Source organism: Poeciliopsis prolifica, unplaced genomic scaffold (assembly GCF_027474105.1).
Source record: "Poeciliopsis prolifica strain line A6 unplaced genomic scaffold, Auburn_PproV2 SCAFFOLD090, whole genome shotgun sequence".
Lineage (NCBI taxonomy): Eukaryota > Metazoa > Chordata > Actinopteri > Cyprinodontiformes > Poeciliidae > Poeciliopsis > Poeciliopsis prolifica.
Window position 1 is genome coordinate 381,981 of NW_026562465.1, and position 23,020 is coordinate 405,000.

General features: G+C 37.2%; 1 protein-coding gene across 1 annotated transcript in view; it reads left to right on the forward strand.

The window, feature by feature from the left end:
* Nucleotides 1-23,020, forward strand: part of rsu1 (Ras suppressor protein 1) — a 30,745-nt gene that overhangs the window by 1,134 nt on the left and 6,591 nt on the right. The window contains exons 3-8 of the mRNA XM_055022760.1: nt 1,115-1,165; nt 8,316-8,436; nt 9,928-10,052; nt 13,610-13,692; nt 15,151-15,265; nt 18,116-18,248. Of these exons, the coding sequence (XP_054878735.1) occupies nt 1,115-1,165; nt 8,316-8,436; nt 9,928-10,052; nt 13,610-13,692; nt 15,151-15,265; nt 18,116-18,248 (628 nt within the window). The remainder of the gene's footprint in view (nt 1-1,114; nt 1,166-8,315; nt 8,437-9,927; nt 10,053-13,609; nt 13,693-15,150; nt 15,266-18,115; nt 18,249-23,020) is intronic.

Genomic DNA, 23,020 nt, shown 5'->3' on the forward strand with positions numbered 1-23,020 from the left:
AAGATTAATCTAATTGACTGATGAATTTTCTCTACTCTTAAAGCTGTTTTTTTCTAAGCTGCATTCTTAGAAAATAAATTCTTCATATGTTTGAAGTTGGGCTTTGTGTTCTCTGTTTTGCATTGTTAAACTATATCAATCTCATGGTAGCAGCAAGTTGGAATAACTTTATGTCACTACCATTTTTTTTATTCCTTTTCCAATTAAGTTGTAAGTTCACAACAAATGTTGTCTTAAGGCACTCAAGAAAAAAAAAAGAGTTAAATCATGTATACTGAAAATAGTTTGAAAAGTTTCTATTTAACAAAACTAATTGCATTTAGCCATTGACTTGCAGCATTAACTCCTTCTGGATGAGGACATGGCAACAATCGCTGTGTCATTGACTTTCAGCAATCTTTCTGACCAAGCATTCAGAGACAGACAGATTACTCTGAGGAAGAGCAGCGGCTGTTCTCAGAGTAGAGCCGCTGCTTCTTCACGTCAAGAAGAGCCAGTAGAGGTGGCTTGGGCATCTAGTCAGAATGCCTCTGGATGCCTCCCTGGTGAGGTGTTCCAGGCACATCCCATCAGGAGGAGACCCAAAGGAAGACCCAGGAAATGCTAGAGGGACTATGTTTCCTGGCTGGCCTGGGAATGCTATGGGATTCCCTGGATGAGCTGGAACAAATGGCTTTGAAGAGAGAAGTCTGGGCCTTCTTACTGTGGCTGCCAACCCTGTGACATTACTCTGGATAAGGGAAGAAAATGGACGGATGGATAAAGGGCAATGGTCCAAGAACAGAGCCCTGTGATACTCCACATGTAACCCTGGAGTGTGAAAGTATGTTCACATAAGCAAACTGGAATCTGTTGGACAGATAGGATTTAAACCAGCCTAGTGCTATTCTCTTGATAACTACTTGTTCAAACAGTTCTAAGAAAATATTGTGGCCAACTGTGTCAAAATCAGCATTGAGGTCTTGTAAAACCAGAACAGACACAAATCCATTATTTGAGGCCAAGAATACTCTTTGTAAGTTTGAACAGTGCTAATTCAGAGCTATGATGTATTCCTAAAACTGTTCAAAAATGATTTGTGCATTTTTGACTTTTTTTCTTGTTTTCATTTCAGTCACTCTGTCTCACATTACTCAGTTGGTCCTCAGTCACAACAAGCTCACAGGTAAGATGGTCCCTTCGCTTTACAATTATATTGAACTGCAGTATTTAATATTTATATTGTCCCACTAGCTCAGGTTATAATAGGAAATAATATTAGCTACCATAACTATGCGGATGACACACAGCTCTACATTACAATGTCACCAGGTGACCTTTGACCCCATCCAATCACTGAATAAATGTTTAGAACAGATAAATGTGTGGATGTGTCAAAACTTTCTCCAGCTGAACAGAAACACAACTGAAGTCATTATTTTTGGACCTAAAGAGGAACGAACTAGAGCTATAGATCTAGAGCTATAGATCTAGAGCTATAGATCTAGAGTCAATGCACAGCTTCAGTTATTACAACTAAAAACTAGAGATCAGGCCCGAAACCTGGGAGTAGTGATGGACTCGGACTTGAACCTTACGAGCCACATAAAGACAGTTACAAAGTCGGCCTTCTATCACTGAAGAACATCTCCAGGATTAGAGGACTAATGTCTCAGCCAGATCTAGAGAAACTCATTCATGCGTTTATCTTTAGTCGCATTGATTATTGTAACAGCGTCTTCACAGGCCTGTCCAACAAATCAATCCTCCAGCTGCAGCTGATCCAGAAGCTGCTGCTCCTGTTCTCACTAAAAGGAAGATAGAGACATAACAGCAGTTTTAAAGTCCCTCCACTGGCTCCCTGTAGCTCAAAGAATAGATTTTAAAATACTGTTGTTAGTTTATAAATCACTGAACGGTTTAGCACCACAATACATCAAAGATCTGCTGTTGTTGTATCAACCTTCCAGACTCTCAGGTTCTGGTTCTGGTTCTGCTCTGCATCCCAGAACCAGAACCAAGAAAGGAGAATCAGCTTTCAGCATCTATGCACCAAAAATCTGGAACAAACTTCCAGAAAACTGTAAAACAGAGGAAACCCTGACTTCCTTTAAATCTCAACTAAAAACACATTCTGTTTAGAATTGTATTTGAAATGTAATATGAAACAATATATTGTTTATTCTATGTTGCATGACTTTGTGTTTATGATGTAAAACACTTTGAAATGCCTTGCTGCTGAAATGTGCTATACAAATAAAATTTGATTTGATTTTAAATAAGCAGTTGTTGCCAGAATGAAGAAAACATGTAAACAGCTTTAAATAATTGCTGTCATTACAACAGTAACAAAGTAAAGATGTGCTGATTACTTTGTGCACATTTTTGGTATCATTTTTAGATCAGTTAACATGACCAAATTACACAGTTACAATTCTTGCTTATCACACAATAAATTCATCAATTTCACTAAAAAATACCCAGTAATTTTTTTTTCACACATTCACTAACAGTCAGAGCAACCAGTGAAACACAACCAGCTCAACACCCACTATGGCTAAAAATATAGCTTTGTACTACGAAGCTCTGTATTTTGTTTACAAATCCTAAATAGAAAGACTTTTAGAATTTTTTGATCATATCTCATTAGGCATGACCTGTTTGAGGTCAGTTTGGATCACCAGAAAGTTTAGATTCAGCATTCAGGAAGGTATGGGTTTGCACTGATGAACCGCCCAAATTTTTCTTCATTGTGGGTGGTTGGTAATTGGAAGATAAATACATAAACAATCTCATCCACCAATCTGCAAATGTCTGAAAATCAGCCACTGTTTCTTTTTGCTTGCCCTGAGAGAGGATTGACTGACTCGCCCATCAACTCACATGTCTTAACTGTAGTCCTTCCACTAATGTAATATAAAATGTGAGCAACAGGACTATCTAATAGCTACCTAATAAATCCAGCACATCATCACCTTATGGCATGGCACCGTTATTTCTGGATACCTAGACCAGGGGAGCTCAAACTTTTTGAGACCAAGATCTACTTTTTCTCTCACCAGCCGGCTGAGATCTACCTCATGACACGAAGACATACAAATTGTAAACTAAACTCTAGGTTACTGGTTTCTCAGTCAGAAGCTGGTTGCAAACCTGAGGCCAGCAGCTGTCAGTCAGTTATGGTGGATTTGAAATTTGGTTTGATGATTTCAACTTGAGAAACTACAGACTGATAGGAGGAACCAAAGAGCACTGTAAAGGAAAAGGATATAATTAATTTAATTTCACATAATTATCACAGTAGAATCCATTTGTTTGTGAAAACTTAATGAAATACTGTATATTTGTCCTATTTGATGTTTGATGTGAATGACATATACTCACATGTCATTCACATGGTTTTGAGGTGATCAGCTCAAAACCACTGGTACCTTTTTACTTTCTCTCTCTCTTTGTTGTTTAAGTACACCCTTTGCCGTGGCATCCGCCTGCACCCTGCAAGCAATCACATTCAGTCCGTTCTAGGATCAGAATTCTAGGCTTGATAATTATTTCTCGATTATTCATAAGCCTGTCATGAACACAGCGGTGGTTGAGTCGCTAATTTAAACTCCTGCTCTGCTAGTCAGTTGGTCATTGAGTTGCCTTTTTTTTGTTTATGGAATTGAAACGCATTGAATTGTGCAACACTTGTTGAAACAATAACTGAGATTATTAATTTTATCACTTTTTGTTGATTTTTAAAAAAATAATATGGAGGAATTTAAAGGTGCCTAAACTTATGGAATACATAAATAAATACATGGACTCAAATTCCTTCTGCTCATTGCCAAAAAGCAGGAAGAGATTTAATGCACATCTGCGGAACCAAAACGTCATATTTACATCATTACAGAAATTCAAAATCTTTTGACTTCTGCTTCTGACATCAGTTTTTATAGAGTCCCAGCTCTACTAGTGTGCATTAGGAAGCTTGGACCAATGGTGTTACTCCCCTTCATTTGCGTAGCAATTCTGGCTCCATTTTGCACTGGATATCTATTTAGAAGTTCATAGAGTTGGGAGTTGACTTCCTGGAATCAAATCTGCTCCATCAGAAGAACTATTAGTCAAGTTGTTTGTTCCTTATCTGTCCAAACAGAGATTCTTTCCCAAGTCTTGGGCTCCGGCCCGGTTCCTTTGCAGGTGAGCAGGGGAAAAATCGGGTGCCAGAACTTTCCTGCACAACAGCTTAAAACTAACATCTTTCTTCTCTTAAGTGATTGTTATTCCACATCTCTCCAAATCTGAATTCCAGATTGACCCAGAGCATTTGACACGGTACATTTATTTTAGGTTGAAACATATCTCAATGCGAACCAACCAAAGGAAATCATTTTTAACTATTAATATAATTATATTCCTCTACAATATTATTCTTTGATGAAGCTACAAATGTAGCTACAAATGTAGCTTCATTAAAGCTATGCTTAATGAGGAATTTATCAAAATACCTTGAAAGGCAATTTAAGTTAAAAATAGAATAGAGGCAACAACAGGCTGAATAATTGTACGATATGCTAACGTTACATAAACAACAAACTGAGAACGTGCCTGGTATGTGTCATGGAAAAACGGTATTTCCATGCACTGTTCAGGTAGAATCACTCAATCAGGTTTATTCATAAATTGTGCACAACTCAGAGAGCTCATAAGACAATCAGTAACCAAGCCCGTCTGGATGCAAGACTGTTTTATACAAGGATAAGGGATAGCAGCTGTGGAAAACAACCTTCCAACCTTGTACATGTAACCTAAATAGTTCTTTTGATGAGAGTTCATAAACCTTTCATATGACATGACTAGCAGATGTGACCATATTGTAATCTTTTCCATCATACATGTTAAAACATAACATATTAAGAGTTATTCAGATAACTATAGCATAAATAACATGCTAACAAGTTTACCAAACCATCTGTGTCTCTCCAAATCACTAAATCCAATGAAATCCTGAATCCTGAGCATCCTCGTTGTTGCTTTTAAACAACAACACTAACTCAGGCGGTAGAAGATGTGGTGCTTTCTCTTCTAAGTCGCTCTTCAGACTCAGTTCCAGTTCCAATGATTCCAGCCTTTCTGAATCCTGACAGAATGGTTTCGGTTGCCACTGAAGTCCATGCTTTGTCGATCCATCCAATGACTTTCAGGAAAGCACGGCGAATTCTCCTGGTTGCCGTGAAGCTGTGCTCTCCATCCATCATCCACTGTTACCAGAGGTTATGCAAGACTGCCTCAAAGCTCCTATTCACGGAGATATCAAGTGACTGGAGTATTTTAATTAAGCCTCCAGGGATGATGGCAGGTATGGAGTTGAACATTTTTTATTTATTTTTTAACTGTGGTGTGAAGTGTGCTCACATGCTATCCATCACAATTGGAGCATTGCATGCTCTACACAAGCCATCCGGAATCTTATTGTTGCACTTTGTAAGCCATAAGTTAATCATTTCTTGATCCATCCACCCTTTCTCATTCACAGCCTCTGGAACTACGGGGGATTGGATTTTTGGCATAGTTTTTTATTTGAAATTATCATTGGTGGAAATTTTGATCCATCTCCACAACATGCCAGCACCACTTTTTTTGGTTTTCTTCATTTCAGTAAGAGTAACCGCCACACCTCCACTTTTCGCCAGTTCAATACATGTTTGTGGCTAACTCCAAACTTTCTTTCTGCTGCTTGATTACTGTTTTTGGCTGCATACTTTACTACTTGCAGCTTGTAATCTGCAGAATATGATTTTCTTTTTGAAGCCATTTTTGTTAAGCCTTTCTCAGTTGTTTTTGTAAATTACCGCCAATGTTGAAATTATCAACACAGGCCTCTTGTGGTTTTGTGTGAAAATAACATGTGATATGATATAATAATGTGTTAATAATTTCACACATAAGTCGCTCTGGCCAAACTATGAAAAAAACAGCGACTTATAGTCCGGAAAATACGGTATGTTCATTGTTTTACCACAGTTAAAATCAGTGAAAGAACACACCCAGGAATTCTTGGATTGAAATCTTCTATATTCTTCCCCAAGCTATCTCTGTTTAGTGCAAATTAAAACATTAACTCGTACAATAAACATTCATTAGTGTAATCATAACCCTAGTGACATTCATAAAGCCTCCATTTCAGTGGGCAGTATCAATTCCCATCAAGGGCAACAGCATCTAAGGGTTAAATCAAGACAAGAAACTTGTTGAGTAAAGAAGACGTAAACAAACTCCTAAAAATTTGAGAAGACTCAAACATGAAGCTGTCAGGAACCCATTATCTTCTTCCAGAACTGCAACCTACCTGGAGTTCCAGAAGTACAAGATGTTCAGAGCTCAGAGACATGGCCAAGGTAAAGAAGGCTGAAACCTGACCATCACTGAACAAGAGATATTGTTGAAATGTCAAAACCGGACCAAGACAGATTTTAAGAAAGATTTTCCAAAGCTTTATGGACTGATGAGATGAGAGTGACTCTTTATGGACCACATGGATGGACCTGCTCTTTACTCCACAGTAATGGGCACAGAGCTCCACGGCAGCAAGGCGAGGTACTGGTATGGGCTGGTATCATTAAATGAAATAGTTGGACCTGTTCAGGTTCAACATGGATTCAAAATCAACTCCCAAACCTGCTGACAGTTTTTAGAAGACACTTTCTTCAAGCAGTGATACAGGAAAATATCTGCATCTTTCAAGAAGACCATGATTTTTATGCAGGACAATGCTCCATAACATGCATCAAAGTACTCCACTATGTGTCTGGCCAGTAAAGGATTTAAAGATGAAAGAAGAATGAAGTGGCCCCCTTCCTCACCAGAACTAAACCCCATAGAGAAATTGTGCTTTTCATCACATCTCTGATCCAATGTGTCTAGGAGGCTGAGGTTGCTGCTGCACAAAAAGTTGATCGTTAACAGATCAAGAAACTGACAGAATCTATGAGTGAAAGGCTTATAACTGTTATTGAAAAGATAGGTGGTTATATTGGTCACTGATATATTTTTCAAATGTCAGAAAGTTTGTCAATTTTAAGTTGTGTATTTAGTATTCTCACTTTAAAGATAACAACAAACAAGTGAGATGGGAAAAGTTTCAGTTTGAATTCAGTTGCACAATAATTCTGCACACATAGATATTGTACTAAAAAAGCCAAAATCTCACTTTTACTTTCTTAAATATTCAGGTTTGAGAGGTTATTAACATTTTGGATTGACAGAGAGTGCAGTAGATGTTCAACAATGAAATTAATTCTCAAATCTACAATTTGAGTAATAATTGTACACAGTCTGTTTTCTTTTTTTTTTACGATATAACAATATGTTATATCGTAAAGAAAAACATGAGATATAACAATAATAACACTATGTTATTATTGTTATATCATATACCAATATGTAGATGCTTACCATGCACTGTGAAAATGAATACAAGTATACATTTACAAAAAAAGGTCCCTCAAATGCATGAAAGATCAAAACAACACTCCAGCTATCTTTTTGATGGCCAAATAAAATTGAATACAAACCTGAAAAAAGTTGATTTTACATAATATCACATCATCACTGTAAAGTCATCTGTCAAATAAGCCAGGTTGTAAGAAATTTTCAAAGGCTTTAAGTTGTCTAAAGCATGAAGGAAGTTCTGTTATGTGATCTTAAACAGGTCCTTTGGATACTTTTCTAGGGATTTGTTGCAAACCACCCATGATGAGTAGCTTAAACAGGCTGTCTAAGTATTTGTTCACTGAATCCATGAACTTTTTCTAATTTAGTTCTACAATACTAATAGTTGACCTGTTGGTCTTTGCATAATAAACCTCTCTAAAATTAGTTTTGCTCCTTGTTTCCAGGTGCTACTGATCAGAGATCAGCTGATCAGGAAAGGGAATCTTTCAGAAGCACCATTAGTTATTTCAAACTGTGTTTAATAAACTAAGGTGGTGTTGTTAGAGCATCTGTCTTCAGAAATACTGGGCTAAGTAATATTTCTGTGGTTACATTGAATATCTTCACAAAAACCGTCAGCATAAAACCAAAGCAGAGTCAAATAATAACTAGATAAAACATTTAGTTTGACCGTTTTTTTTCCTGAACCAATAGAGAACTTGGTCTAGCAGCAATTTTAATTGAGGAAAACCATAATTGAAATTCTTTAGGTTAGCACTCATAAGATTACCTCTAGATGTGTGTTACTGTACACAAATGTTTTTAAATATTAATTTCATAGATCCACATCTGTAATGTTGCAGAGATATAAAGTTCTGAAAGTACTTTAATTGGGGTCCATAAAATTTCTCTTCCAGCTGTGCCTCCTAACATCTCAGAACTGAAGAATCTGGAAGTTCTGAACTTGTTCAACAACCAGATTGAAGAGCTCCCGACTCAGATCAGTAGTCTTCAGAAGCTGAAACACCTCAATCTTGGGTATGTAACATTTTAAGTTTCTCATGTTTGAGGCCTTTCATCATTCACAGAAACCAATTAAACAGACTGAGGTATATTGAACACTGAGGTCTGTCAGGACTGCGTTTCCTTTAGAGTATCCTGGTATTCCAAATTATGTAATTTGTAGGTAAAACTAGGACAATTTCATGTGTAGAAAAATGTATAAAATGTACAACATCTGCTTCATAAAAAAAAACAGCAACCTGGGTTTTTATGGTGTGATATGTGAGCTTTTAAACAAATGTCCCTTATTTTTGTTGACAAATTTAAGTAAATTTGTCAACTAAATTTGACAGATTTGTCAAATTAGACATACATTGACAATCTGTCAATGTTTTTTGACATTGACAGATTGTCAATATTTTTTTTTCCAACAGTCCTTATGTCATGTAATATGAAGTCATTCCACATAACAAAATATTTCCTACTGATGGTAATACAAATATTAATGGCATCATAAGGAGAATATTAAAATACAATTATCAAAGACAGCAGTACTATTGCTGCTGTAAAATCATAAGAGTTATTGTGGCAGAGACCAGCTTAATATGAGTGTGATTTGATAGAGAAGTAAAGTTTTATACTTTACTACAGTTCTTTACTCTTTCCACCCGCAAAAAAAGAAAGGTGGGTGATTTTATTTGAACTAAATATCAACAACTACTGTATTTCCTCTTCAAAGCAGTAAAGAATATTTAATGAAATATGCTTTTTGTTAAATTATATTTTCCTTGCATCCAAGCACCTGATCTTGGTGACTGGTACAGCATCTATCAGTCCACGGTCAACCAGATCATCACAGCATGGACTAACGTTTTATTTCTGGTACTCTGTTAAATTAGGATCTGGAAACCGGAAGACCAGAACGCAAAAATATATCTGCAGAATTTAATAGCTACCCTGACACTGCAGTCATCCTGAACTGAGCTGAGCTGGTCTTCCCTTCTCCTCCAGAGTGATGTGTTTTCATAGTAAAGGCAAACAAGCCAGACATCTGAGTAACTGTTAGGATGAATAATGTATATTCACTGTTCATTTTGTCATACTGTCTTTACTTACAATAAAATTTAATCTCTTTAATAATACTCTGCATTTTACAAACCTGTTCTCCCTTATCTCTGTGTTTACATTACATAAAGTATTTGCATATAGACCTGGCCTATATGCAACTTGAAAGCGTTGTATTAAGATACAACGCTTTCAAAGAAATATGAATATTAAGTAATGTGCATCTCATCTTCTCAAACCGAGGTCCCTGAGTATAACAGAGCTGGTTAAGTGTACTCAGAGTCACGGCCTTTTACTCAGATGTCTTGACCACTTTCTGAAACAGGACCTTAGAGTTTATGATTTTGAACTTCACAACTTCTGACATAGCATATTGAATATTAATGAATGAATGAGTGAGTGTTTTGCTTTAAATTTAAATTCTAGATAAGTGGGAAACTGGCTTTGTTTCTCTGTATACAGGATGAATCGTCTAAGTGGCTTGCCCAGAGGATTTGGATCTCTTCCTGCTCTCGAGGTGTTGGACTTAACCTACAACAACCTGAACCAGAATTCTGGTTCTCTGCCTGGAAACTTTTTCTATCTAAGTGAGCATTTGCAAACAACACTGAACACACCATGTTTATTTGTGAGGAAGATCAATGCAGTTTACAGAAGGACATGCCATTGTTTCAGTAAAGACATGGCTCCCATGGACACTCACATGAAAATGAAACCGGCATTTTTCCACTGTGGGGTTTATTTCCAAAACGGATTGTTTCTGGTCTCCCAAAATGCCAGATTTGACCTAATGTCATCTATGTGTGGACTGGGTGTTCACACAGGAGGCAAATGCCACGTAAATTCATTTTTTTATTGACTTACTTTTTGCCTGTATGCAATCCATATTCCACTTTCTTATGGAAGATTGAATGAGCAAATTCTGATCTTTTCAGGCCTCAAAAATGTGCTTTGTTGCATAAGTAATACTAAATCAGATACGTATCAGATAGATTTGAAAGCGAATGCAGTCAATCAGTAGTGTGGCATTTCATATTACTTTTACGTCCATGAAAAATACATCATAAGTCTAGAAAAAGCCTGATTCAGTAAATTTGAACATAAACAATGGCTGAAAATTATAATTATAACAGTTGTTTGTGTCAGTGAAGTTCATCACATCATAATTTCACTGCTCCCAGTTCAGACTTTGCAATAAATCCTCAACTAAGGGCACCTGCTATTTGTTGTGCTTTCTTTTTATTAGTTTCCTTCGTCTTAGGATCTTTTGACCATACTCTCAGCTCCTATTGCTGAATAACTTTTAAACTGATTCGAAGGCATCCAGTCTTAATTAATTCTGTTAACAGTTTGTTGCTGTTTGACGTCTACATTTTTCAAGTAGGTTGCTTTGGGGTTATAAATCATTTGCAAAGATGTCTGAAATATGAACAATTACAAAACAAATGCAAAAACAATCAGATTTCAGAAAAAAAATTGGAATTACGCATCTAGAGCTGCTTTGTCTTCTTCACCATGACTGTGAGCGATGTCTGTACCATAGAGGTTCAGTCAGTGTATATGTAGATACCTCTCTGATAGAAAGAGAGGTATCTAGATCCAGTATGACGTAATTGGTCGAAAGGGATACTTCATTGTTGCACTTCTTTATCAATTTAGATTGTCTGGGTTAGGCAATTGGAGAAATAATTATGGTGGAGATATCCCAGGAAGGGAACATAAAACATCCCTTCCTGGGATAGGTGTCTATTCAGCAACAATAACCACCTCCTTAAAGGGGCAGTGCAACAGGAAGGTAGCTGAATTAGAATCACAACTACCAGCCCAAAGTGTTGCCATCACCACAGATTATAGACAGCAAAGACATGGAGTCTGCAGTCCTCTTCACAGTCAGAACTTCTGTATTAACATCTGTTCTGGGGATTACATGTTTCACTAATTTGATTCTTTTAATATTTTATCTTCCTATTTAGCAACTTAAGAGATTCGATCCGTACATTATCTTATCCCTAGTGGGGCTGTGAGGGGTGTTGGTGCTTATCTCCAGCTGTTACCAGTTAATTGCTAGTCGATCGATAAGATCAATGAACTTTAGATTAACTCATTTATCAATCATTTCCAGCCCTACTTTGGATCTATATTACCAAGTCTGGGTACCACCTGACTATCAGGAATATAATAGATAGATAAATAGTTCAGACTCTGTTCATGTTTATATGTACCTGCCTGATGAGGCTTGGTTTTAAAATAATGTATGAAGGCATAAGTCTAGCAATTAAAGACATCACAGTTCAGTACAAATTGTAACTGGTGAGAACCAGGGTTCCCTATAAAAGCAATAATAAGAGCAATATTTTATGTTTTCCAGGCACCATCGTATCATTTCATAACACGATCAAGTCACTATTACCTTCAGTTGTTGTAAAAATGTTATATGTTAATCAGAATCACGTTTATTACCAGTAAACAAGTTCACAAGCTATGTTATGAAATATGGTGTTTTTCTTTTTTATTATATTGCATGAATATTCTCAGTCGTCTGGCTGCGCTAATATGTCCCACTCAGATGTTTTTTGTCCACTCGATATGTGGAACATGCGGCAGACAAAATAACCTGGGAACTTTTTCTTGGCGTTAGTCTCAGAGCATCCAGATGCAAGAGTTATGCCATGATGATGCACTTATTAGTTTTTCTTTCTGCTCAAAATTTGCATACTGGATGATATTTGTCCATTATTTTACCATTATCATCATTATTATATTTTTAATCTTTGAAATATTTGACCAGCCATCTTTTCTGTAATTGTATCTATGATTCCTTCTCCTAGTTGTGTCAGATGCATTTTGCACTTGCTCAGTGAGGAGACCACCGGCCTTCACAGTGCAGAGACCAGTGAACAATGTGATATGGCAATAATTCAGTATTTTGTCTCGTTGTAGTATTGTTTTATATCGACTAGATGACAGCATATAATATATAATATTTCATTTATACTATTTCTTTACATAAAAATGCATGTAATTTGTTGTTGTGCTGAAACTCGTACATCTTTTATTTTAAAAAATTGGTGAAAGGGGGATTTTCATTCAGAAAGTTTATTTTAAACTATTGAGAAAATGCTCAACATTTCATTTAAAAGTACATGTAGCCTTCCAGATTTTGATTTTGTTATTCCAAATGAACACATTGTGTGTTTTCATTTGGAACACATTGTGTGTTCTCATTTGGAACACATTGTGTGTTCTCATTTGGAACACATTGTGTGTTCTCATTTGGAACACATTGTGTGTTCTCATTTGGAACACATTGTGTGTAACATTGTGTGTTCTCATTTGGAACACATTGTGTGTAACATTGTGTGTTCTCATTTGGAACACATTGTGTGTAACATTGTGTGTTCTCATTTGGAACACATTGTGTGTTCTCATTTGGAACACATTGTGTGTTCTCATTTGGAACACATTGTGTGTTCTCATTTGGAACACATTGTGTGTTCTCATTTGGAACACATTGTGTGTTCTCATTTGGAACACATTGTGTGTAACATTGTGTGTTCTCATTTGGAACACATTGTGTGTTCTCATTTGGAACACATTGTGTGTTCTCATTTGGAACACATTGTGTGTTCTCATTTGGAACACATTGTGTGTTCTCATTTGGAACACATTGTGTGTTCTCATTTGGAACACATTGTGTGTTCTCATTTGGAACACATTGTGTGTTCTCATTTGGAACACATTGTGTGTTCTCATTTGGAACACATTGTGTGTTCTCATTTGGAACACATTGTGTGTTCTCATTTGGAACACATTGTGTGTTCTCATTTGGAACACATTGTGTGTTCTCATTTGGAACACATTGTGTGTTCTCATTTGGAACACATTGTGTGTTCTCATTTGGAACACATTGTGTGTTCTCATTTGGAACACAATGTGTTCTCATTTGGAACACATTGTGTGTTCTCATTTGGAACACATTGTGTGTTCTCATTTGGAACACATTGTGTGTTCTCATTTGGAACACATTGTGTGTAACATTGTGTGTTCTCATTTGGAACACATTGTGTGTAACATTGTGTGTTCTCATTTGGAACAAGTGGGAAAATTCAAACTGATACACAATCATCTTATTTCTGTTTTGTAGCCACTCTTAGAGCGCTGTATTTGAGTGACAACGACTTTGAATTACTTCCTCCTGACATTGGGAAGCTGACAAAGCTGCAAATTGTAAGTTCACTCCAGTAATACTAACACAACTTGGACTGATAAGGTTTTCTACTGTCAGGAACAAAATGAATGTAAATACACAAATGTGTGGAATAATCATTCATTAACCACAGGAAGTGTTTATCTTGTGAGGCTGTTGTGAATGTTGTAGACAACCTGGATTAACTGAAACACTGTGAAGGAGCAAGATGCTAGGGTTGGGTTGATATGGTGGCAGATCTTTATCTGAACATGTTCATCTTGCATTGCTTGGAGGAACTTCTCACAGTCCTAAGGATTCCTTTTTTTCAATTCAGTTTATTTTTATTGGGCCAGTTTACATTAATTTAGATCGAGGCACATTACAAAAAATCTTTTCAATTCTACCATACATACATAGCAAGTGATCCTAGTTAGTCAAGCAGTACAGCATTCTCAGTTCCTTACATTTAGCCTAAAATGTTTCTGACTAACCAACAGATTGTATTGCAGCATTCGCTCCTCCTGAAAGAGGACTTCGCAACAGCAGGAAATTGATTGAATTCAGTGAATTTACAATGGGTACATCTACAAACACACAGAGAGGAAGCCGGTTTGGCAGACACTTTATTGTTGCGAGATTCCACTGCTGGGTTGCCTACAACCTGGATTAGCTTTTTAAAAGAAACTTTTATGACATGATAAACATCAACAAACATTTGAAATGTAAATATTAATTTTAAATCTATTTTATTTTGTTCTTTTGGCTTTAAGCACTTTGTGGGTTGATTCACAGTAGTTTACTTAGTGTTATTTTTAAGGTTTGTTTAGTTTTTTTTTTTGCTTTTGAAGTAAAATTTATTAATGTAAACTTAAATAAGTGAAATGTCTTGACATACTGATTGATGAAGAAAACTTCTTGGTCCTTTGAGTGGAATATAGTTGCTAAAAAATCTGTGTAGATGTTTCAATCCTTTCTCAAGTTGGAAAATTGTACAAATTAAAGGAGAATTTGACAGTCACAAAGCAGACAACTGAAGGGAAAAGTGTGCTGAGTCCATTTTTGAAGCTTCACATTTCTGTTCACCTTGTCTGTGACTTTGCTAAATCCCGTAAAGAACAGCTGCACCACCAGCCAAGACTTCAGTAAAATTTACTAATTGAAAGTTGACCAAATGCTTAGTGGCTACAGTCTGATTTTTACAAGTTCCTCCCTAGTTCAGTTCAATTTAGTGTATTTAGTGAGGAGGAAAGGTGCAATGAATATCATTGAGGAGGGTGGGGCTCCTGCCCTATTTAACGATGGGGACGCACTGACTTTGCAAGGTTGATTTTTAAAAAGGCAATTTGTACAAATAAATCTGCTCATTACATTGAGCCTGAAGTTGAGATGTATATGAATATCCATCTGTGAATGTCTGATTTAAATTTATAGGTGCTCAAAGATTTGAGAAATTGTGTAATGCTAACGTACTTTTATCCTTTTCTTTGTGTGTCCAGCTGAGTCTCCGAGATAATGATCTGGTCTCGTTACCTAGAGAGATTGGTGACTTGGCTCAACTTAAAGAGCTTCACATCCAGGGCAACAGACTGACCGTTCTGCCTCCTGAACTTGGTACTCACAAAAACATACCCACATGCACATCTTCTCTTCTTTCATCAATACCTCACCCTAATGTTAGCAAGACTATATAAAAAAGTATCTTAGCAACTGGAGATTTTCTTTGTTGATTTTTCAATTTATCATCATAACATGGCAAACTATGGACAAAGGCTTTACTCCATTTCTATGCATAATTTACTGCTATCCAACTTTATTACCATTTTTGATGTTAAGTGCCAAAATCTTTTAAAGACACACTGGTTTCTAGTAAATATTTCAATGTGTTGGTTGTACTGGCTGCATACATGGATCCTCTCACTGTCAAGATATTTCATTGTTTACAGCATACCTTTATGCTAACATGGTTTGAACAGAAAAAAACTTTTTCTTTCCTTTTTTTTCCCTCTGTTACACCAACAAATTCAAGCTAACTACACTCTTTGTAATAGATTCTAGATTTCCTGTCAGAAAAGAACTATGCTAGTAGAGTGTTGCATTTAAAGCGCTCTGCGGTACAGCCACATTCACTCAGACACACAGAATTACAAATCATTATAACTTTGAACAACTTGTTGAAAAACTGACTAGATTAATAAAAAACATCTCAGACTGTAATAGATCTTCTGTTCTCAAGTAAGACTGAAATAATTGCCAAGGCATTTAATTTTTTGGACTGGTTTGTCAAATTACAATAGTATTCTGTTCTCAAGAAAGCTAATAGAACAGAGGTACACAAAATTATACAGTGACTCTACTTTGTATGATGTCAAACCAAACTTTATATCTAAGAGCCATAGTAAAGTCCTGAAAATAGCAGACAAACTACAAACTTCCACAAATGTAGACAAGTTGTGTTATCAATAAACTCAGAGGTGATGTCCTCCTTTGCCTGCAGGGGGAGGTATAGACCTATAAAGAGGAACAAACTACCATGATTAGATGAAAACTGAATAAACTTGTTAAAATCTTGAGACTCATTCAGGAAATACTTAAAATCTAGGCTATCTATTGATTAAGATTTACTCAAGCATGACATAGGCTTGCACAGACCATAAGAAAAGCCAAAGCAAACTTTTTTTTAATCTCTAATATAGAGAATGTGAAAGAGTATAGGGAAAGAGTGCTCCTCTAGATGAAGGAGGCAAAGATGTGTCAGCAAAATATGAGTGAAAAAACGTTGAAACAACATTAGGCTTCAACGTGAATTCAATGTTTCTGCCTGACGTTGAAACGGTATTGAAAGTTGTTGGTGACTTTCATGTTGAATCAACATTAGGGTTTCAACCATACCTGACACTATATCAGTGTTTCAACCATTATCTAAATTTGGATCTACATGCACATTTGTGTTAATTTCACATTGAATGCACATTAAGGAGTCAATATTGATTTATGCACATGTTTTGGTCTGATAATTCTCATAACATGCCATTACAAGTTCCTTCATGGGTGTTAAACATGAAATTTTGTCGGCAGATGATGGGTATTATGCTGTTCGAAATTGTCTTACATTGCCATATTTCCAAAAATGTGTGTACACAAACTTGAAAAACGGTAAAATGGCATTAATATTACATTTTACCCGGCATATATCTCTAAATATATTTCACTCCTTTTTGACTGTCAGAACAACAGTCTATTTTACATGAAAGAACAGTATCCATGAGGTTAAGCCTTGTACTGTATGAACTTGTGAACTCAGTCCTGAGGAGCTTCTATCGCTGTGTGGTGGAGAGCGTTCTCTGCACCTGCACAGCAGCTGCACCTCGGACCTCCACCTCCTCTACACATCATGATGCAGGCGGAGGGCGCTCCTCCTCATGAAGGACTGTTCAGTCTGATCCAGCCCCTTCCTTCAGGCAGAAGGAAGGCTGATGAACATCCAGAGCAAGAAACTGGGCTGAGAAACGGTTTCTACCCTCCAACCGTCAGACTCCTGAACTCAAACTGCACCTAACACAGCTTCAAGTTACTTTTTAAATTTTAATATATACACACCTAAGTGAGCTGGAATGCCAATAAAAACATCCTTGAAGTATCTTCAGACTGTCAGTTGCATCCACCAAATATTTTCAGTCTTTAGAAAAATCTGACAGCCATCCATCATTTTGACATTGCACACACTTGAGCATTTGGTGCAAACACACAGCAATTGCTTTGTATAATTTCTGATAAAATATGAAAAATTGAAGATAAAAAGTTTAATGTATTCTGTTTGAAAATGCAATAATGTGGATTATCTGTTCAACTGAAATGGAATGAAAATGAATTGCAATTAAATGTAGATATCATTTTAAAAATACATGGGTAAAAACAGATTGATAGAATTTTTTTTTGACACTTAGTCAAAATGACCGACAATGGAAAAAGTGCAGGTTGTCCTCTACTCTGAAGTACGGACATTTTGGCCATGTAACTTCTCCCTGTTATGTCAGAGTTGAAAAAAAAAAAACAAGAATTCTGAAAAAGTATGTAAAATCATGAGCACAATTGTATGTCCTCATATGACACACCCCAAAAATATCAGAATGGATCAATTTGAGTATTGACGAGAGGAATTGTTCAATTGGTGCAAATCAAATGTATGTCAGAATTTGTTTCTAACAAAAGGCAATCAGATGATTTGGTAATTAGCTGTGATACCATACCCTCCAGTGAACCCCTGAAGTTTGCAGAACTATTTGACACCAACCTGTTTTACATTTTCTGCTACAACTTAAAGTTGATTGGGTTCAGATGTTGTGAGGTGCACTTGTAAAAAAACAAAAACAAAAAACTTTCAGGCACAACAGTCCATAAAAATAAGGGATAGTATAATCAAAGTGTACTTGTGTTGTTATGTTTGTGTCTCTATGTCTCCAGGTAACCTGGATTTAACTGGGCCTAAGCAGGTGTTCAAAGCAGAGAACAATCCATGGGTCACTCCCATCGCAGACCAGTTCCAACTTGGTGTCTCCCATGTTTTTGAATATGTTCGTTCAGAGACCTATAAGTAGTAAGTACAAAAATACACATAATTCTGATTTTTGAACTATTTCTAGATTTTTATTGTCCTAACTTGGTATTGACACACTGTCTGGGTCAGGCACATGAAGAGGTGGGGTGTGGAGGGTGGGGGGGGTAGATTGAGCACCCGTCCCTTTTACCCTTGAAGCCCCAAGAGCCCTATTTGAGTGTTTTAAAAAATATTTTCAAAAGCAATATTTTTTCAGTTTTTTATTTTTTATTATCTGTCTGTCAGAAGGCCTGCTTGTGGCCTCAGCAATATTTAGCTAAATATAACAATTTAGCTAAATAAACTAGTCTGGCTGCTCTCAGTCTAATAATGACTCAGTTTCTGCCTCCATGTTGTTCAGACACCGGGCCCATGGTGAGGAGGAGGGCTCAGATCTGTGTCCTCTAACTGACAAATTATGGACAAGAATGTTTTTTATACACTGGTTAGAAAAACTGTTTCTAATTATATGTTCATAATTGTCCTAAACACAGAAATACTTCAGCTGCAGAGAAACTTCTGACTTTAACTTAATCATTCTGTTGAAAGCCCGGTTCTACAGGCAGTCTGAGTCAGTACCACCGACAGATGGAATGAATGTCTGTCTTTATATCAGACATCCTGACTGAGACACGGTACCGACCGTCACCGGGAGTCACAATGCAGCTCAAAGCCCCAGTACCAGCCTGGTGCCACCCGGTACCACCTGCTGACTGTTTGCTCTGCTTCTCTTTAACGTTTCTACCAGACGGGTTAAAGCCGCTGATGGGATCTGGGCTGGAGGTGAGCGACTGTAAATAGAAGTTACTGCAGAACCTCAAGGGTTAAAGGAAGATTCGGTCCAGAGCATTTAGAGTTCACAAAATAAATATGAGAGAAAATTCTGCAGCAATAATTAGAACTGCAGCATAAAGCCAAACACGCCACAATTAAATAAATCAGAATGTCTCCAAAGCATCAGTGGACTGACATAGAGTCCACTAGGGGAATGCTGATATATTCCTGGTAGATTCCTGATAGATTCCTGGCAGATTCCTGATAGATTCCTGGCAGATTCCTGATAGATTCCTGGTAGATTCCAGATAGATTCCTGGCAGATTCCTGATAGATTCCTGGCCGATTCCTGATAGATTCCTGGTAGATTCCAGGTAGATTCCTGATAGATTCCAGATAGATTCCTGGTAGATTCCTGATAGATTCCAGATAGATTCCTGGTAGATTCCTGATAGATTCTTGGTAGATTCCAGATAGATTCCTGGTAGATTCCTGATAGATTCTTGGTAGATTCCAGATAGATTCCTGGTAGATTCCTGATAGATTCCAGATAGATTCCTGGTAGATTCCAGATAGATTCCTGGTAGATTCCTGATAGATTCCTGGTAGATTCCAGATAGATTCCTGGTAGATTCCTGATAGATTCCAGATAGATTCCTGATAGATTCCTGATAGATTCCTGGTAGATTCCTGATAGATTCCAGATAGATTACTGATAGATTCCTGATAGATTCCAGATAGATTCCAGATAGATTACTGATAGATTCCTGATAGATTCCTGATAGATTCCAGATAGATTCCTTATAGATTCCTGGTAGATTCCAGATAGATTCCTGATAGATTCCTGGTAGATTCCTGATAGATTCCTGATAGATTCTTGGTAGATTCCAGATAGATTCCTGGTAGATTCCTGATAGATTCCAGATAGATTCCTGGTAGATTCCAGATAGATTCCTGGTAGATTCCTGATAGATTCCAGATAGATTCCTGATAGATTCCTGATAGATTCCTGGTAGATTCCTGATAGATTCCAGATAGATTACTGATAGATTCCTGATAGATTCCAGATAGATTCCTGATAGATTACTGATAGATTCCTGATAGATTCCTGATAGATTCCTGATAGATTCCAGATAGATTCCTGATAGATTCCTGGTAGATTCCAGATAGATTCCTGATAGATTCCTGGTAGATTCCTGATCGATTCCTGATAGATTCCTGATAGATTCCTGGTAGATTGCAGATAGATTCCTGGTAGATTCCAGATAGATTCCTGGTAGATTCCAGATAGATTCCTGATAGATTCCTGGTAGATTCCTGATCGATTCCTGGTAGATTGCAGATAGATTCCTGGTAGATTCCAGATAGATTCCTGGTAGATTCCAGATAGATTCCTGGTAGATTACAGATAGATTCCTGATAGATTCCTGGTAGATTACAGATAGATTCCTGATAGATTCCTGGTAGATTCCTGATCGATTCCTGGTAGATTACAGATAGATTCCTGATAGATTCCTGATAGATTCCTGGTAGATTCCTGATCGATTCCTGGTAGATTACAGATAGATTCCTGATAGATTCCTGGTAGATTCCAGAGATGCACATTGCAGCAGCTGTTCATGCAGGGCTGACCCAAGGTAACATGGGGTCTTAGACAGAACCCTTCACTACCTGAAACCAGTCCTACTAAGAACCCCAGCATCACTAACATGTTTAAATATAGATAAGATGCACAGTGGCGCCTTATCTAGTGCTACCAACTGCACACAGTGGCGCAGTTGGTAGCACTGCTGCCTTGCAGCAAGAAGGTCCTGGGTTCGATTCCTGGCCCGGGGTCTTTCTGCACGGAGTTTGCATGTTCTGCGTGTGTGGGTTCTCTCCAGGTTCTCCGGCTTCCTCCCACAGTCCAAAATCATGACTGTCAGGTTAATTGGTCTCTCTAAATTCTCCCTCGGTGTGAGTGTGTGTGTGCATGGTTGTTTGTCTGGTCTGTTTCTGTGATGCCCTGCGACAGACTGGTGACCTGTCCAGGTGACCCCGCCTCTCGCCCGGAACGCAGCTGGAGAGGCACCAGCAACTCCCGACCCCGTTAGAGAGAAGGGTGAATGGATAATGGATGGATGGATGGATGAAGTCTGTGAGAGGGAGACCAAGTTTATTGGCAGAGTTTAAAATCAATCACTGATTATTGGTTTTTTGCTGTGATGTATTTGTGAACAAACCCACTTCAAACACAAAGATTACATCATATTGTAGGCATGGTAACACAACTATCACACTATCAAGATGATCCCTTAAACTTTTACAAAGTAAACTTCCTAATTAAATCCTAAATGCACAATTTTTTTTTCCTCAGCTGAATCCATTAAATAAAATGTAATAGCATTGTCATTCTCTATGAATGATGCTACAGGTTTAGATCTGTGGTCCGTGTTACAATTCAACTATTTCTAGGGGCCCTTGGATGTCTGGAGGCCCCTACCAGCAGCTACTGAGTTTTTTTTGCCTTGACACAATTCTAAATCTCAGAGATGCTAACATCAAAAAATTATATAGAATTAATCCCTTCGAGATTTTCAATCTATAAATCAGTCTGCAGCCAAGTTGTTCTAGAGGTTAAATAAATATTATTTGGGCTTAATTCATAAAATGGCAGAGCATCAGTGGACTGACATAGTTACTGACAAGTTATGAAATTTGCTTACTTCATAACTTCATAATCAACAACCTTCTCCTCTGGTCCGTTTAACAGCTACAGTCTCAGATCAACTCAGCCCTCCAGGACTACATTTGCTTTGCATTGTCCCCACATAACAGCAATGATTAATTCTTGATTCGTATGGGTTGTTGCTATGTTGTTTGGTGTTTTTGTTCAATGTGCCCTTTTTAAAATTTGAGCCCTCACCCTACAAAGGTCTCTGCACGGCCCTGGACTGAGCTTTAGGTTAGAAACTATAAATGCCTCTGCAGAGTTTTCTCATTTTCATTCAATTCTACAGATAAACAGAAATAAGTTAATGTATAAAAAAACAACTGAAAACAGGATTGCTAGTCCCTTGTTAACACATCTGTTTGTAAATATTCTCAAGGCAATATGGTTGAAGTTTGCAGGAGTTAACATTTTATTCTGGACATGTAAGTGTTGAAAGACAGAGCAGCTCAGAAGAATGCTATTAATTCCTTGTTCCAAGCAGCACAAAAAGCTACAGAACTGAGAAGATTTCACATTGTTGCCCTGAGGCATTGTGTGGAACTGATCCCTTCATTGTGTGACTGTGTAAGACCAGACCTTGTTTCAGCTGTTTACTGCCCCTTTATGCTTGCATATTTTTCTGAGCCTTTCTCCCTTTACATAATGAACAGCATGCAGCAATAGTATGTTTCATTTAAAGTAGGTCATACGAAAGGTGCATAGCAATCATAACCTGGATTGTAATATTCTTTATCAGAGACATGAGTTATTTTATTTAGTTTCTTACACATCTATGCATGACATTTGAAGGCAATCTGGTTGCCTTCAAGTGTCGATGCTATTGTGCTTTACAAAACACAATATCTTAATCAATTCAAAACTACATCTAAGAAAACTGGCCACATTGCTTGAATTAGGATCTGTGTCTGTATGACCTCCAAACATTTAGATTGTCTATGGATGGTTGGATGTGTGTGGATTTATTGCCTGGAGATATAAAGTTGTTGATGGTGAGAATGGTAGAAAGCCTGCAACGTTTGGACTGTTTTTAGAAGCAGGAGAAATCCAAATGGAAGGACAGAAACCTGCAAAAAGTGAATTCAATATAACACTGGATCTTTAAATGTATGGCGCACATCCAAGCATTGCAACTGAGCATATTTGAAAGATCAGCAAATAGTGATTAAACTGATTGATTTTTTCCATTCATAGTTGTCTCCTTTCCTGTTTAATGATTCATGACATATTTACTGTGATTCTGACTTCACGCTTTCTTGCAACAAAAGAGAGAGAGAGAGAATATAGC